The 18,042-nt window shown below is 32.4% G+C and overlaps 1 protein-coding gene across 3 annotated transcripts in view; it reads right to left on the bottom strand.

The window, feature by feature from the left end:
• LOC145291414 (uncharacterized) overlaps positions 1 to 18,042 on the bottom strand; it is an 879,668-nt gene that overhangs the window by 239,810 nt on the left and 621,816 nt on the right. For all 3 annotated transcript variants that reach the window (XR_013869410.1, XM_080137226.1, XM_080137236.1), the window contains 3 exons: positions 10,425 to 10,554; positions 9,243 to 9,353; positions 4,054 to 4,211 (listed from right to left, as the gene is read on the bottom strand). Coding sequence is in view for 2 of the 3 variants with exons in the window: in XM_080137226.1 (XP_079993352.1) it covers positions 4,054 to 4,211; positions 9,243 to 9,353; positions 10,425 to 10,554 (399 nt within the window). In the remaining variant the exon portion in view is untranslated. The remainder of the gene's footprint in view (positions 1 to 4,053; positions 4,212 to 9,242; positions 9,354 to 10,424; positions 10,555 to 18,042) is intronic.

Below are 18,042 nucleotides of genomic sequence, written 5' to 3'. Positions count from 1 at the left end.
AACTGTCAAAAATAAATTCCAGTTTATATATATATATATATATATATATATATATATATATATATATATATATATATATATATATTTGTGTGTGTATGTGTGCTAGAAAATGCACCCGGCGTTTCCCGGTATTAAACATAACGTTAAATTCCTTTTTAAATAAGTGAAGTAAAATAAAACGGAAAGAAACTGAGACATGTGCATGCGAGTATTATGTTTTTTTTTCTAAATAGTTCAATACTTGTAAGTAAAAATAAAAAAGTACTCGAGCTGAGATCGAAACCAAAACCTAAAGACAGTAAGTCAAGTACGGTAACCATTAGGCCAGCTAGACACAGTATTTAAGAAGTGTTTTCAAACAGATTTATTCTTAACATAATGAAACTGTCATATGAATGATTCACGCATGCACATTCATGGAACAGTTGACAAAAAGATAAAAATCTGATGACCCTCACATACCAATTTATCATTTTTGACCCCCTTAACAGCCCTTTTTCCGAATGAAAACTGATTAAAAAGTTTTCCACATGTCTGAATACCCTATATACCAAATTTCAAGTCTGTAGATCAAAAATTTGTTGAGTATATAGGTTGAAAATTGTCCTCACACGCACATACACACACACACACACACACACACACACATATATATATATATATATATATATATATATATATATATATATATATATATATATATATGAGAGAGAGAAAGATATATAAAACAGTAAATGTATGTGCGTGTCTGTCTGTGAGGGTAAATATTTAACCGATAAACTCTTAAATAACTGTTTACATAACACTGAAATTAACAAAAAATAATAATGATACACCAAGAATGATTTATAACGAGTAAAATGTTTCTTTGGAAGAATGAATAACGCATACAGACATATATTGGCAAGTTGAAATGCAAACTGTTCATTTCAACTTTGGTAGGAGACATGGCTGGAGCATTAAATGTTTTAGTTTCGATTCTGACCCCAAAGGCATTTATTTTTAAGTTTTGAAACTTTATATATTAGGTACAATATAATATTCAATAGAGAATTGGCTCTGTAATAATAATACGAAATCTGCATTAATTAAAATATATTTAACCGTATTTTATGAATCGGTAAGGTCGGGTGCCCAACCCGCGCTAGTATATAACCAGTAGGGAGACCCGACTTTACACGTGACATTCAGTGATGATCAACTAATGTTTCACATTCTCATAATTTTTTGTTATCGAAATTGGTGAAATCGCTCATTTTTCAATCAAATCGATTGATTGCCTGCTCTAGTTGAGGATCCGTTGCAGTGCATCGGGAGGAAGCTTCACATGCTTCTCTGCAGTGACAGCACTATGTATTGTCGTCTACATTGCACTGAAGAGAACCTACTGTTGGTATTATAAAATTATTTTTTTTATATATAATCACTTGAATTACAGTTTAAAAATAAAGAAAGTTAAGTATGATACTTCAATTGTGCTCTAAGCAGAAACATTCATTTCAAACGGGCTCCTATCATGTTAAAGAACTTACTGGCCTTACTGTCTGTGCAGTGATAATAGTTTGAATTTAAGTTTAAAATGTAAAAGTAAAGTATCATGGTGCAGTTGTGTTTTAAACAAAAACATTCTTTTCAAACACACCCCTGTCATATCAAAGAACCTACTGTTGATTTTATATGTCAGGCCTTTGGGCTTGTGTGGTAATAAAACTTGTTAGGCTGTGTAAGGTGTTAACTTTAGTTCAAATTGCCTGTTCCTTTTTTTCATCAGATTATTTCGATTATCGATACTTATTGAAGACATTCCGATACAAAACCTATCTAATAACACTGCCAGACACATAAACTATCTTCGTGCGAAATTTTCGTTTTCGAGTCCATAGGGAACACAAACACACACACACACACACACACACATGCAAAGTTCTTTTTATATAATAGTATATATATATATATATATATATATATATATATAGTTAATATTGGAACTTATTGCTAACAGTTTATTATTTATCATACTGCTTTTCTGTTTTACACTCCTCTTTGCACATTTGTATTAACTACATAGTCCATTTAATCTTCAGATCTGAGAATGCACAAAGAAACCCAAAATGTTAAAATAAGACTCTACTTTATAATTTTCTTTGTTCATTTCCATTCTCATGGACTAAATTAACTCTCTATTTAATGATATTAAATATGCAAACATTAAACTGCATCTAGAGATTATATGTGAGTTATGAATTGTCATAAAGAGTTGCGTCTTTAAAGTGAAAAGTCTTACTGTGATGTTGCTTAGATTCTTCTCAATATTATTAACTTGGATACATACTGATAGAGAAAACTATTGCTTTTAGTTGGAAAAAAATATAAAGTTTACAAAACAGACTAATTTGACTGTCAGTAGTTTATTAACAACTATTTATTTTGATACTTTTACATTGTTATACCTTGTAAAACTAATGTAAAACATAATTTTAAAATATTATAGAACAAATTCGTTATTTTGTAAAGACAAAACATTTTAAAAATTATTTTTAAAATAAGATATATTAACAGAAAATAATAAGAACCTCCAAAAATTTACTACACAAAGGCTTTTTAATAATACTTTGTAGCCTAAAGTTAAAAATCTGATGTTAGATTTGTAATTTTAGTTGCTGGTTAGTTGTTTGCAGTAACTTTAACTGTCTTCCAGAGGTCACACATGTTGAATTACCTTCCATAAGAATAAATATATCTCTTGAGGATGTTTAACAGGTTTTCAATAGGATTCAAATCACTAATCGTTCAAGCAGGATTTCGTAAACTTTGATGTATGACTTGATGTGTAGTCTTGCATCAACGCATTAGTAAAGACTAGTTATTGAACCATTCAAAGAAATATTGCTCTAGAAAATCACAGTAACATTTGGAATTTATCTTACCCCCGTCTGTTACTTTAAATAGGCCCCAAAACCGATTACAAATAATCCCAGATCATATCATGATCCCTCAACCCTTGGTAGCGTTTAAAAAAATTGTTTTGTATCATGTAGTTTAAAAACCCATCCGCAAGCCCATTCATCGAGATTATCAAAGATGATCCTTGAATCATCTGTAAAAAGCACTTTACTGAAATTAGTTTTCATGTATTTTTTGCCGGCTGCGATCTTATTTCCTTATTTTTTTTTCATTTAAATGGGTATATTTATTTCATTTTTGACATCAACAACTTCCTTAATGCTTTACATCTTGTTTACCTTGGTATATAGGAGCTCTGCTGGCTTTAAATATGAATACACTTGACGCATTTGGATTTTTTATGAATTCTCTTTAGATATGTAATAGATCGCACTTTGCTAAATTCCTGAATTCAGCCTGAGACATTTTTTAAGTTGATTGAATTCCCATTTGACATATTTTCTTGATTGTTGATTATCCCTAATTAAATTCTTTAGAAATTTGTCGGGAACAGTTTCCTTTGCTAATTTATTTGATTATATAGTTCTTTTCATTCATTGTTAGTTCTTTTTTTATGAGCCATAATACTAAATTCTTGTTCTTGCAAATCATCCATTGACACTATTAATTGCTATAATTACTGCAAAAAATATTAATCTGAAATTGAAAATTAAGACTTAATTGCCTTCATGCTTACTCGGTATACATAATAGTACAAATTATTTCATTTAATAACACATATCTATGAATTTTACCTAGAATATTTGACAATACCTCTTTTGCATATAATCTCCAGACGACGTTTAGTGTTAAGAAGAATGCCGCATCACACACACACACACACACACACACACACACACACACACACACACACACACACATATATATATATATAGAGAGAGAGATAGATAGATCAGCAAGCGAGATTTAGGGCTGGTGTGTTTCTTTATATATCTATTTATGAATATATAGAAGTTGCTATATCAATTTCTATGTTCTTATTTGTATACATGTTCAAAAATTAATATTTACACCTACGCATTAAACATCCATACATTACCAAGCATACCTGTTGAAGATGTTAAATAATTAAAGAAAAATATGAAATACCGGCCAGCGGGATTTCCGTCTGCCTGAACGCCGTCTTCCTGGGCCAAGCCATGTTGGAGCTGAACAAAGAGCCAGGAAGTCAAAACTTGTACTTTGTTGAGACGGTTCTACCCCATCAATTAAATTTTCTGCGTTTGATTCTTTGTTATTAGGACTTGCTACAAGAAAGGAACGAACATAAATGAATAAAATAAATAAATAAATATTATTGAAAAAAAAATCAATTATCGATAAATACATTTATGGAATAATAATTTAAGGTTTATTAATTTATTGCACCTCCTCTAATCAATAATTGCATTTCACCGTTTGTTGAAAACAAATAATGTGTATGTATTATTAAATGCGAGTTTATCAACGTTTGTTTTCTTAAGGCTTGTTATGATGTGTTTCAATAACACAAAATACATGCTAAAATATACTTTAGTTCTAGGATTGAGTTATGATTTTTAAACATCTGTTATAAATCTGTTTTAATTAATTCTAATTCACAATTTACTGAACAAATCATTTATCTCCCTCTTAACTATCAATGCATTTCTCTTACTCCCTCTCACTTTTTTTTTACTCACGTTCACCCCTAACAAGGCATGTTGCCTCTTGGACGTAAGGGGCTACTATTTGGGACCATGCCTTGGAAGGATTAACAAGATTCTGCTCTATATTACATTTAAACTTCTGCAAATCAATACAGTCAGGTAGCAGGAAAGGAATTCCAAAATCTAGCTGTTCGAGGGAAGGAATTCCAAAGTCTAGTCGTTCAAGGGAAGAAAATATTAGAGTAGAAAGCTTTCTGGCATTTAGGAACCTCAACAGTGAAGGGGTGAGATTTTATATTACATTTAAACTTCTGCAAATCAATACAGTCAGGTAGCAGGAAAGGAATTCCAAAATCTAGCTGTTCGAGGGAAGGAATTCCAAAGTCTAGTCGTTCAAGGGAAGAAAATATTAGAGTAGAAAGCTTTCTGGCATTTAGGAACCTCAACAGTGAAGGGGTGAGATTTTGTTCCTAAGCAGGTTTGTCAGGGATATGTACGTCGAGGGAGCACAAATACAATGAGTTCATCAAAGCACATCCCCTTAAAATATTTGTAAAACAAACACAGATGCAACAATGTGGCGATGTAACAAGGGTTGGAACTTAGTTGACATAGTAGAACCTATTAAATTGAAAACTTTCTTTTTTAACCCTATCCCAGAGGAAAAGGCTAGTGGTTAATGCACCAGCCCAAATGTGGCAATAATACTCCATACATGGGTGAATGATGGTCTTGTAGAGGTACAGGATACTCTCAGGTGTGAGTAGTTTTCTAGCTTGATACAGGGAACCTTCACATGGTGATGATTCTTGATGATGATTCAATAACTATCTCATTTCCTTAATGTCTTTGTAAATATTAGGAAAAAGAGTGATTCTCTTTTTTTCAGTGTAGCCATCTAATTGATATATGTGTATATATATATTAGATTGTAAAAAAAAAATAAAAAAATAATAATAATAACAACAACAACAACAACAACAACAACAACAACAATAATAATACGTCTTGTGTGAAAACTCCTAGTGAGTAAAAATATTAATACAAAAATGAAGAGACTCATTTTTAGTGATGCAAGAAGAATATGTTTACAGATATATTACAGTTTATTAATTTTCGAATGAAATTAAAGTTGAATAAATAATAATAATGGTTATGAACAGGAATACAAAAATAAAATTCTTGACCCCCAAATGCCCTTGTAAATTCATTATTTTACCATTATTTCTGAATTCATCCAGTTTATTATTAAATCTTCTAAGAATGTACGAGTAGGTAAGTTGTTATATTACTCTCTCTGAAAAGAAATTTGACTGTGTGGTAGATTGTGTTTCGAAATCTTTCTTGCAAATATATTTTCAGTGCCAGCAAAGATATAAAAAACATGTTTTATATTTAAAAAATGGCAACAATTATGTTGAAGATCACAAGATATTCTCCCCGCATTGTTCTGCCTAGTTAAGTAGCTAGACATGAGAACTCCAATTTATTTCCATATATATCTTATTTCTTTTATTAGTTTAATTATTTTGAAGGCTTTCAAATTTTAATATTATATCCGCATTCCTATGTCTAGCTACTGGTACCCAGGAATGAGTACAATATTCTGTATACGGTCTTTTTAGATTCTTGTATATTCTTACAGTAGTATTTGCTTCCCTTAAAATATTATTTGTTTCTAATCATTCAACTAATTAGTTTATTTGTTTTGGACCCAATTCACAAAATATAAATGCCATTTAATTTCATCATTCAACATTTTTTAAAGTCACACTTCTTAATAACTTTTTCATTCTCCTATTGTTGAATTTGTATTCATGTTTGATATTTTTGTTCAAATATGTAAAATTGTACATTTTTTCTATATGGGGTGTGCTTACAGTAATCCCATGTTATTAAGCCCTTAAAGTTTGTTAGTGTAATGCAATTTTTAAATTCTTACAACAAATAATATGATAAAGTTTATCGTATAGGGTTTTGTTTCGAATTCAGTATAGGTTCCAGCATTCGCCACCAAGATCTTGAAATTGCATCAACTTAAAACCGTTCTTAACATAGGGAGGTTGGGGGTGGTAATTCCAAAAGGCATTTTCTTATTTTCAACCTCCCCGTGTTGAGAACGGCTTTCGGAATAAACACTCTTTTCAGGTTGGACAAGCAGTGCACATTGACCTTTTTTTTTTAGAAATGAATCAGAGTTGCATTATCATAAAACGGAACCTTATGCAATATTATTTAAAAAAAACAAAAAAGGAGGAAAAGAAAGGAAAAAACAGAAAATAATTTTTAAAAGATAATAGTTATTTACTTGCCTCATCACGGGAGTAGTTAGACACCAATGTTTTAAATGTGGGGAAAACTAGTCCCCCCCCCAAAAAAAAAAAGAGGCACATGGAATTAGAGACATTGCTTCAGTCTTCAGAGATTTATTCTACTTTTTAAAAAGATTGGGTTGTGAGTGATATGGGATGTTTGCTATTTGAAGCACCCCTTACTCCATAGTTATGAACATAGATTTTCTCACAAAATTAAAGAGCATTGTCGGATACTAATGTTTTTGGTACACTATTTCTAACAAATATTATTTGCAATATTTGTTTCAATGTACTATTTTTCTATCTTTTACTCCAAAATTTCTGGTCAGGCTGAATAAGTTTCAATGAATATAAAACATCTCTAGATCATTATTCTGTTTTCTTAAGTCATGTGTGTAATTCATTATTTTTTAAGACATTTATGCATGTAATTCTACACATAGTGAGTACATCTGAGCCATCAAGATTCAAGTTTTAAATGTCTCTGTGTAGTAGCTATCCCACAATGTACATTACTTTTTATTGTGTTTGTCTGCATATTCCTGGTAGCACTACGACATCTTCATTACAAATTATCTCTTTTTTTATTAATACTTTATGTCACTCTTTGTATAGCTTTTTAATAGTTACTCCATTCATTGTCCTTTATTCTAGATAAGATTCGATTTAAGACTGGATATTATAATATCTCTCGATCTACTCGATTCATGAGTAATATGTTAGTTTATGTCCAATGCAAAAATTCATCTTCGACATTTTCCAGTAGTTTGTCACTTTGTCCCTTTTCAAAATAAAACTTTTATAAGGCATTCACATGAGATATCTTACTTTCTTTTACACATTGACTATCACAATTATAAGCCCATTTTATAGTCCATCTTAATATTCTAGATGAAATAATTTTCAGCAATTCTTCCCTATGATAAAAAATAAATTTTAAAGGGTTATGATCAAATTTCAACAAGAAATTTTTTCCAAACAAAAATTATTTTATTCTGATCAGCCATATTCCATACAATTCTCAGTGCTTCCATTTCTCTATTAGAATAGGTCATTTTAACATTCGTTAATGTCCTTCAAAGATATATAAATTGATATCCAGTCTGAGATAAAATTACAGATAGAAATTAATTCATAGCTAATACAATGTCTTTTGATGGGCAAAAATCATTACCATAGTTTTTTTTTGTGTGTGAGAATTTTTTTAAAACTTAATAGAGGATGTCTGTTTTGTATTAGTCCAAATGAATTATGGTCTCTGTTTTTGCAAGTCAAAAATGCTTGAATTTTCCAGCATATTTTGGTAGGGATTTTCTATAGAAATTAGCCAACTTCAGACATGATTCTAGTTCTTTTTTCTTGTTAGGAGGAGAAACGTCTGCATTAAATTGGATCCAGCAAACTACCATCTTTTAAAATTTAGTATCTGAGGAACAATAATATTTTACAATTAAATATAAATGTATGCGTGTTTATAGACATTTCTGCTATTCTTCGAGTATTTAAGATATCTGATTATTTAAAAAAACTTTTTGTGTGTGTGTGTGGGGGGGTCGGTTCTTCTTCATTGATTGCATTCAACAATATATCATTCTGATATATTATCATGTTTTCTATGGCGCCTTCACTATTGATTTTTAAAAATAAAACTTTTGTACTTACACTATATAATATACAAGACCCTATGAGAGTGTTAATCATTATAGTTTCTTTAAACTGGTCATTTATCTGAATGTGCTTCTATGCATCTTTCAAGTCAATTTTTTGTAAAGCACTTCATTCTTGCTAATGAAAGTAGTGTGTTTTCCATATTTGGAATATTATATGAATCTGGAAAATTTCTAATTTATATTGATTTTATAATCGTGACAAATTCTAACATCACTCATAACAATTATGGGTGAAGCATATTTGGTTCCTCCTAGAAATACTTCTTGAATAATACCTTTTTCTGCTATTTTACATAGTTTATTAACTACCCTAAGTTGGAGATTATCTATGTATCTAAATTTCTCTTCAAATCAAAGTGTACATAAAATACCACTCCACTATACTATAAAGTGATATATTATTATGTTAATATGTCAGAAAATATTCTTTTTAACTGTTGTATATTAAATAATCAACAAATGAAAAATAAAGGGTAATCATGGTGTTTTTAAACACTTGTTCTCGTTCTTGTTAAGATTTAATGAAATCTTGCATTCCATAAGTCTTTTTATATTATACAAGTATTAATATGATACATACTCAAAATCATGTAAATTTCTCTCAGTTCGAAACGTTTATAAATTATTTATTATTTATTACAAAATAATTGAAAATTAGTACTTACAGGTGTTTTTAGGTTTTGGCAGTGAAGATCGGGTTCTTTTCGTTCTTCCCGTTCGTTCTTTGCGTTGAGGTTTTATGTCAGGCTTAGCCGTATGATCCATATCAAATATACCTGGAAATAAGAAAAAAAATTAATAAGAAATTCAAAATTTAATTATGTTTGAACACTATGCTTTCATTTCTGTATACTGAAGTAATATTAAAAGTTATTCAAGCAATCAATATGATTTATTAGCATATTTCAAACTTTATATTTGATTGCATATGAGATTTGTAAACATATTAGAAGTATCACATTATATTCCACAGAGGCGTTACGTTTTTGAAGAAGTTTATAGTGTATTTAGTCATATAGTGTTTGAATTGAGCTAACAATACATGGCAAAACTAAATCATCATAATCAGTCTGGCATCTTTCAATACCAAGCAGGGTAGTCCATTTTGTTATAATCAAGAACTCACTGTATAAAGATATCCATATTAAAGTACTAATCCAAATACATGAACTGGCCACAGATACTGTTCTAATAAATGGCATTGTGAATGGAGTATGTAATTATCACATATAAACACTTCTGTTTATTTGATACTTTAGAAGACATACATATTTCGCCACAGTTTTAATGTTATATTTATTAGATTAGAGGTTTGAAATTATTTTTTAAGTTAGTTCTTTTCTTGTTTAAATATAATGGATCATTTAGTATGATGATGATATAATATATTCTTTTATGGTACTGGTAGTAATAGTAGCAGTGTTGTTTGAATATTAGTGAGCTTTGTTTAACATAATTGACCACCATTTACAGTAAAATGATTATGTACAGTTGGGAGTGTTTGAGATAAAATTCATCTAAAATGTTCTTAACTTTGTAAATAAGTTTTAAGGTGATTTTATTTTAACTATTTTGGGTACAAAATACATTCTGTATGTCATCAAATACAGTAATTATCTTCGATATTATATGAAAAACTAACACCCTTAAAATGCTATGTGTTTTAACTATACATAAAAGCTCATATTAAAGACTCTAAAACTAACTTTGTATGAAGTATGTACTCATCAATCAAAATTCTAAGAGGAAAATAAAGAAAAAAGTGGTCACAAAACCAAGTTTGAATTTATCCATGGAATGTAATGTAATATTTAATGCAATAAAAATGTGAAAAAGAAAGAAAAAACCTTTTGCGACTCTTTTTTTATCCATAATCATATTGAACATGGCTGAAATTTCATCACATCGGTTATCATGGACTGTTTGCTCAAGCTCTGACCGTTCCATACTGAGCAACTCAGAGAGTTCATCTAATGTCTGCAAAGATTAAAACAAAAATACATGAGCACAGAATCAGTGATTAAGAGAGCAAGTCATATCTGAAGGACAGAAAAGAAAATATCATACCCTTTTGGTTTCATCATACAGGTTGACCATTAATTCAAGATTAAGAGGATTAAAAAAAATTTAATAGTTATTCGAGCTCAAAAATCACATATTCTAGACTAGTAATCTCTTAAGTAAGACAATTATAATGATGGACACAATATGTAAACATGTAATAAGAAGCAAAAGGTAGATGAATCGTGAATTAGAAATAATAATCGTAATAAAAACAATAATTAATTATTTACATACAAGCATATCGATTACAATAATCATACTAAACACTTTAGATTCATAAACCACAAAAATCACATAATCCGATATAAACCCTAGTAGATTAAAATACTGATTATGATATATTCTAGCGTGAATTTCAACTAAAAATTAGGAGTTGAATTATTGGTGAAGGGATTTAGGAAAAATTAATTAGTACAAGATATATGAAAAACATGCAGCATGAAATTAGTACAGTCTAGTGGGTTCAGTTAGAAGTTATCAACTATCACAAATGGCACTATAAGAAAGACAGATTATACAATGATTGAAATAATTATGTAACAATCATAGACGATAATGATAACAGTTTAAAATATGTACATAATATAAAAAACAATAATGTATCATTCCAATTTTGAAGAAGTTTATAACTCTTAAAAATGCTTCAGATGTATTTATATAAAATAGTTAATATCAGTCAACAAAAATGTATCTTTCTTTGAAATACTATAACAAAAATTCTAAATAAAATAAATACTTATGTATTAATTGCAATAGAAGAACAAAAGCAGATGAAAAGATAATAGAGTATAAATGAGTATATGCAAGTTTAGAAAAACATTCCCTTTCTTAGTTTATTTTTTAGTTTAATTTACACCAAACAAAGCACACTGTAACTGAGACATAAGGAACTACTGTAAATTTGGAACCATATCCATAGGGACATTCAAAGAAAGAAGTTGTGCAACGAGATATTTTTCACATTGCATTTCAACTTTTACATGTCAATTTCTATTATTTGGATTATTCGAACTATTGTTCTCATCTTGAGTGTTTTTCACACAACGTTTTGGTCAATGTAATCTCAACTTTCTTCAGGTGTATCTTGTTGAACTCAAGTATCTTTCTGTTGAACTTGGGAATCTGTGCAGAATTTCAGACAACCTTCTATTTAATCCATGGTGGTAGCATGTTTTCATTCTGTCAGCTATGATTGTGTAGAAGTCCTAAGTATTCCACAATTGTATTTTTAGTGTTGCCCACACTGAGGATTGAACCTTCAACCTCCAGAAGAGTGTAACTTACAACTGAATTTTACTAAGTACTTTATCCATTATGTCATGGGCCCTTGTATGTTAGCACAGTCAGGGAAACAGGGCGCAGGTGGACTTCCAAAGGTAAATAGTTCGAAGAAAGAAACTATTATATTAAAAAGCATATAGTATCTGGAGACCTCAACAGTGAAGAGGTGGGGTTTAGCTCATTGTAAAGTTGTTTGAAAGTATTTATGTCAAGCAGCAAGTTTATCCATTCCATTGAAGTATTTGCAAAACAGACACAGGGATGCAACACTGCCGCAATGAGATAAGAGCTGAAGCTTTGCAAACAAGGTAGGATCTATTAGATTAGAGAGTCTTTTTTCAACCTTGTCTAAGAGAGAGAGAGAGAGAGAGAGAGAGAGAGAGAGAGAGAGAGAGAGAGAGAGAGAGAGAAGCAGACAAACAGACAGACTAGTGGCTGGTGCAGTGACAGATGTAACAACAATACTCCATGCATGGGCTAATGGTGACTGTAGATATATCGGACACTGGCAGGTGTGAGGAATTTTCTAGCACTGTAGAAAGAGGCCATTTTCTTTGGAGCAGCCGTGATAATATTTTTATTTATTTATTCCAATTCATGTAACCTGTGAACGTTAAGTTGAGAAGCTTGAATGTTGGACCCTCAGCCATGGTAATTATTGATTGAAAAAGTTTTTTGTAATTGTAAAAGGAAAGGAGCTTTATCTTAGCATTAAATGTTACCATCCATTTATGCTTCCATTCAACTACAAACTTAATGTAATTTTTTAAAGAAATGGGCCATTGCCTTATATATGTGCGCGTTTGTTTTACCTATGTCAAAAATAGGGCATGATGTTATCAGCAAATAAACACATCTCCAACACAATTTCATCACAGAAGTCATTTATGAATATTTGGTCCAAAGATCTAAGGTAGATCTGCATTAATGTCATGTTGCTTGGATTTACAACCATCAAGGACAATCTAAATATTTTTTCTGATTAAAAAGAATATGATTATATCAAATATTTGTTGAGTAATACTGTACAAGTTGATTTTTCTGAGAAGGCCTTCATGCCAAACCTTGTTTGCTGTATCAAACGCTACCGCCCTAGCTTCACCTCTTTGTCCAGTGTATGGTATATGCATTCAGAGATTACCATTAGGATATCATTAGAACGTGTTTGCGACCATAGTAATGTTCAGAAAGAAGTTTAGTATTACGAGTTGATGAACTAACATTAGATTGATTAATAACTCAAAGATTTTTGTTGAAGAGCAGAAGAATAGGACAATAATTTTGTCGGTCGGTTCTTTTACCCAAATACTTTAACACTGATATCACAAAAAAATATTCCAATTATCAGGGGAGCAAGATTTGGCAAGGCATTTGTTGTAAAATTAAGAGAATAGAAGTGCCAAATCAGCAGAGCATTTTATTAAGTACTATAGCAGGGATGAGATCAAGCGACGATGCTTTGAATGTATCAAGTATTTTTCATGACATCCCGAACATAAGAAGTGATTATTAGATCATTAAGTGCGTTTTCTCTCCACAGTAGGAAATTTGGAAAAGTGGTGTGTGGAATGCACTTTTGAGTTTAAGAACTGGTTACTTTACAAACAACATCATTGTGCTTGGATAACAGAAGAATTGTTGATTGCTCATTATTATATATTGCTCATTATTATATATTTTCCAGAAAGTATAAATTCCTAATCTAATTTCTGTAACTCAAACTGGTATACCTATACTTAACTGCGGCTATTTTTTATTTATTTTTTATTTTTTTTTTTTTTGATACTCATCCACCGTATTTACTGGATAGAACAGATATATCATCATGCAGTTTAGGAGGAATAAGCACAGAAGGTTTAATTATATATGTAAGAAGATAATATATCTATTATAGTATAATACTATACAGTGAAAATTCGATCAGATTAGAAATTGCATAAATACTTTTAAGTCAATAAGGCCAATGACGAATTCGGGCTGAGATTCCCATATCTTCTAAATTATTATCAATCAATATTTAATTCTATTTTCATTGTATAGCATTATATTACTGATAAAATAAATCAATGTATATATATATATATATATATATATATATATATATATATATATATATATATATACACTCCTATAATTTTTTGTGTATTAGCATTCATATTAAACCTCTTTTTTCTATCTATTTGAAAGAAAATACAACTTTGTTATATATGGGTCATAGAATTGCATTCATCTGCGAAAGACCTAGCTAATTTGCATATTCTTTTTTTTTTTTTTTTTTTACATGGGGGTCACCACTTATCAAGGCCCGGAGGCCACTCAGGGATAAAGGTTATTGCGTGTACAGTAATTAATGAGATAGTATTGTAGTAATCATTAGTATTGGAGATTTGATAGAGTGTCTTACTTAAGGGGGCGGTTTGTCAGGAATTTTTTTATGCTGGGTTTGAAGACATCTAAGTTGTAGTCAGGTGCGAAACAGGCGAACGGAAGAGAGTTCCACAGTCATGCACTTCTGAGAAAAAGCTCTGCTCATGGAATCTACGTTTGGATTTAGGCACAGATAAAGAGTGGGGAAAATTGTTGACAGTAGTTTCAGCCAGATGGGTGTTTCTCGTGAAAAATTGGCGAGGGGGGACCAGAGATTGGAGTTCAGACGAGCACTTGCCATGGAAATAATGATAAAACAAAGACAAGCTCGCAACGTCTCTTCTGTGGGAGAGAGGCTGCAAGGAAGAGAAACGGGCATCCCCCACTAAACCACAAAGTCTATTTTGTACTCTGTCAAGGCAGGATAGGCTGTTTTTAACAGCTCCTGCCCATATGTGGCAGCAGTACTCCATCCTTGGACGTACTTGGCTTTTATACAGATAGAGAATTGCATCAGTAGTGAGATATCTTCTGGAGTGGTAGAAGGATCCCACCATTTTCCCAGCGTCCTTGGCAACAGACCTGATGTATGTGTTCCATTTCAGATCAGGAGTAAAGGTCAAACCCAGAAGCTTGTCAAAACATGGATCCTCCCCAAGACGAGAGCCATCCATTTCAATTGATGCCAGATGGGGATCAGAGCGTTGATGATGTAAAGATAGAAGCTTGGTTTTGGATGCATTAAAAGTGACCAGCCACCTCTTCCCCTACTGTATCATGCGCTCAAGATCAGAATAGAGAGAATTAGAGAGAACTTTGTCATTTACGGCCTTTGATGTGTTTCCATAGATGGTCGTGTCATCAGCATAGAGGTCAACGAATGATTTAAGTTTGTGTTTTGGGAAATCATTGATGTAGATCAGGAAGAGAGTTTTGCCCAGGATGGATTCCTGAGGGACTCCAGCATTAATACTGTGGGCCTCTGATTTCTGCCCATCAACCACTACTCTTATGAACGTATCAGAGAGAAATGATTTAATGATTGAGAAAACATTTCCAGTTATACCATAGCTGGAAATCTTGTGAAGTAGGCCCTTATGCCATACCTTATCAAAGGCCTTCGATATGTCAAGAGCAATTGCCCTGGAAAGGAAATCTTTGTCAAGAGATTCACTAATCCTATGAGATATAACCATTAGCACATCTACTGTAGATCTTGCAGAATGGAAACCATATTGCATGTCACTAAGAAGGTTGTTTCTGTTGAGGTGGTTGACTACTTCTTCATTTAATATGGATTCCAATAACTGACTCATGACACACAGGAGACTTATTGGTCTGTACTGAGAGGGAGATGACTTATCACCTGAATTCTTGAATACAGAGCATACTGATGAGGTTTTCCAGGGTTAGAAAGCACTTCTCCTTAAGGCAACGCTTAAACAGTTTTGTAAGTATAGAGGCAAGTTCTGGTTGGAGCTTTTTCAGCACTATAACTGGAATGCCGTCAGGGCCAGTTGCTTTACTGAAATCAAGGTTCTTGATTAGCTTGGCGACCTTATGCACAGATATTTGTATGTTGCATAGCGTGTTGTCTGTTATAGGAGGAAATACGGAGAGTTGATGGCCTTTGTTGCATAGGGTAGAATTAGCTGCAAAGTTCTTGGCAAATAGTCTGGCCTTATCTGATGCTGATGAGATGACCTCAGGTTCATTGATGATAGTTGGGATAGAATGCACGCTTCTGTTCAAGATCTTGTTTGCTATTTGCCAGAACTGGTGAGAACCAAGCCGCTGCTTGGCTACTTTGGATTTAACGGACTGAACATATAGCTCTCTTGCATGTTTTATTACTCTTTTACAGTGGTTGCTGGCAGTCCTGAAAGCAGCTTTAGTCTCAGTACATCTATTACGTTGGTAGCTATGAAAAAAGTGATTTCTGTGCGCGATGGCAGCAGCACATTCAGGGGAGAACCATAGCTGGCTGTTAGGTTTTTGTTGGAATTTTTTGGATGGTATGAATCGGTCTATGCCTACAATTAACCATTCGGTCAGGTCTGGTACTATAGAGGACACATCCTTTTTAAACATGGAATGCAGAGATAGGTCAGATATGAATGTACGGAAGCTATCCCAGTCAGCCATAGAGTATCGATATACAGTACGATGGAGAGGTACGTCTGAAGACTTATTACATTTCATTTTTATCTTAACTGCTATAACAGAGTGGTCGGAGGATCCCAAAGGAGATAGAACAGAACATGAACATAGCTCAGGGTAAGTTGTGAGAAAAAGATCTAGAAGGCTTGCATACTGACCGGTAGTATCGGGCACATGGGTGGGTTCGTGAACAATCTGAGCGAGGTCATATGCAGTGGCAAAATCATGACAGAACCTCCCCTCGTCATCGGTTTTATTTGAGTGGGTCAGCCATTCCACATTATGGACATTGAAGTTACCACAAATGTGAATGTTAGCTGAAGTATGAGCAGAGAGGATGTGGTCAATTTTCTCAGATATGCTCTTAAGTAACGCCACTGTTGTGGGGGCGATAGAGGGCAAATATAAATGCAGTGGTGTAAGCTAGTGCAACCCAGAAGCACATATAAGGTAAATTAGGGTCTTCACTGGAGATATCCCAACCACATGGAAAGCCATCTTTGATGTAGGCACATATTCCATGCCCATGGTGATCTTGGGGGTCAGATTTAGATGTTAAGTTAGAGTATCCTTTAATTATGAATTCGCCTACGGAAGTGGCTGGTCCTATGTCAGTTTCACTTAGAAAGAATATGTCCGGTTTCGTCTCCTGTAATTGTGTTTCAACCTCTGGAAGGTTGGAACGTAAACCCCTGATGTTGGAGAAGGAGACCTGGTAGTAGGGGTTTATGTTGGAAGATGAGGTTCTAGGTTTATTTGTGTTTTTTTTTTTAGATTTGTCATGTTGAGGTTTTGGGATTTGTGGAGCAGGTCGGTAGACTTGTTTGGAGCAGGACAGAGAGGGAAAGTAAGAGAGAAAAAGACAAGAATTTTTTTTTTGTAGCACATGATAAGGTAAAGCCGTAACAATTATCCACTAGTATGGCATTGAGAGGCCCTACCAGAAACTACTGTATGATCCAGAATCCATTCACCAAATGGCAATACAGCAGCCCCGGTACTTTGTACCTGCTGATAGGACAGCCTCCTTAGTGGTTAATTCAAGGTTCGGGTCCCTGACTATCAGGCAGGTAACGTCAGCCCAGATAAAACGTTTACCTCCAGCACCCTTACTAGTGACATGACCACAAGGATAGACATAGAAACAGAAATTTTCCGACATCTCAGACTACTGTTTACAAAGTACTACCGACCTGGAAAGCAGCTTTAAACATTCATTTAAATTAATTCCCTATTAGTTTTTTCGGTTTTCTTATGGGATGATAATCTATAGTTAACTATTACGTGTAATTATATTCATGCAGAAATTCTACATGCGTAATATTTGCAAAAAATGGTTATAGTAAACACAAACCTCTTTCTATATATATTTATGTATGCGTAGATGTTGTTTATTTGTTTTGTTAGAAATACTTTTTGAATGAATTCATTCATACGAAAGAGCATTTTTACCAATGTATGCGTATATATATATATATATATATTTGTTTAAAAAGTTTTGTCTATCAAACTCCTTTGTCAGTTTTTGGTCAACAAACATTAAACTTAATATATAGGGTATTCAAACCCATGCAAAACTTTATATTTGGGTTT

The sequence above is a fragment of the Euprymna scolopes genome, chromosome 2, assembly GCF_053919585.1.
Source record: "Euprymna scolopes isolate OS-2025 chromosome 2, ASM5391958v1, whole genome shotgun sequence".
In the NCBI taxonomy this organism is placed as follows: Eukaryota; Metazoa; Mollusca; class Cephalopoda; order Sepiida; family Sepiolidae; genus Euprymna; species Euprymna scolopes.
This window is presented reverse-complemented; position numbering and strand designations above follow the sequence as displayed.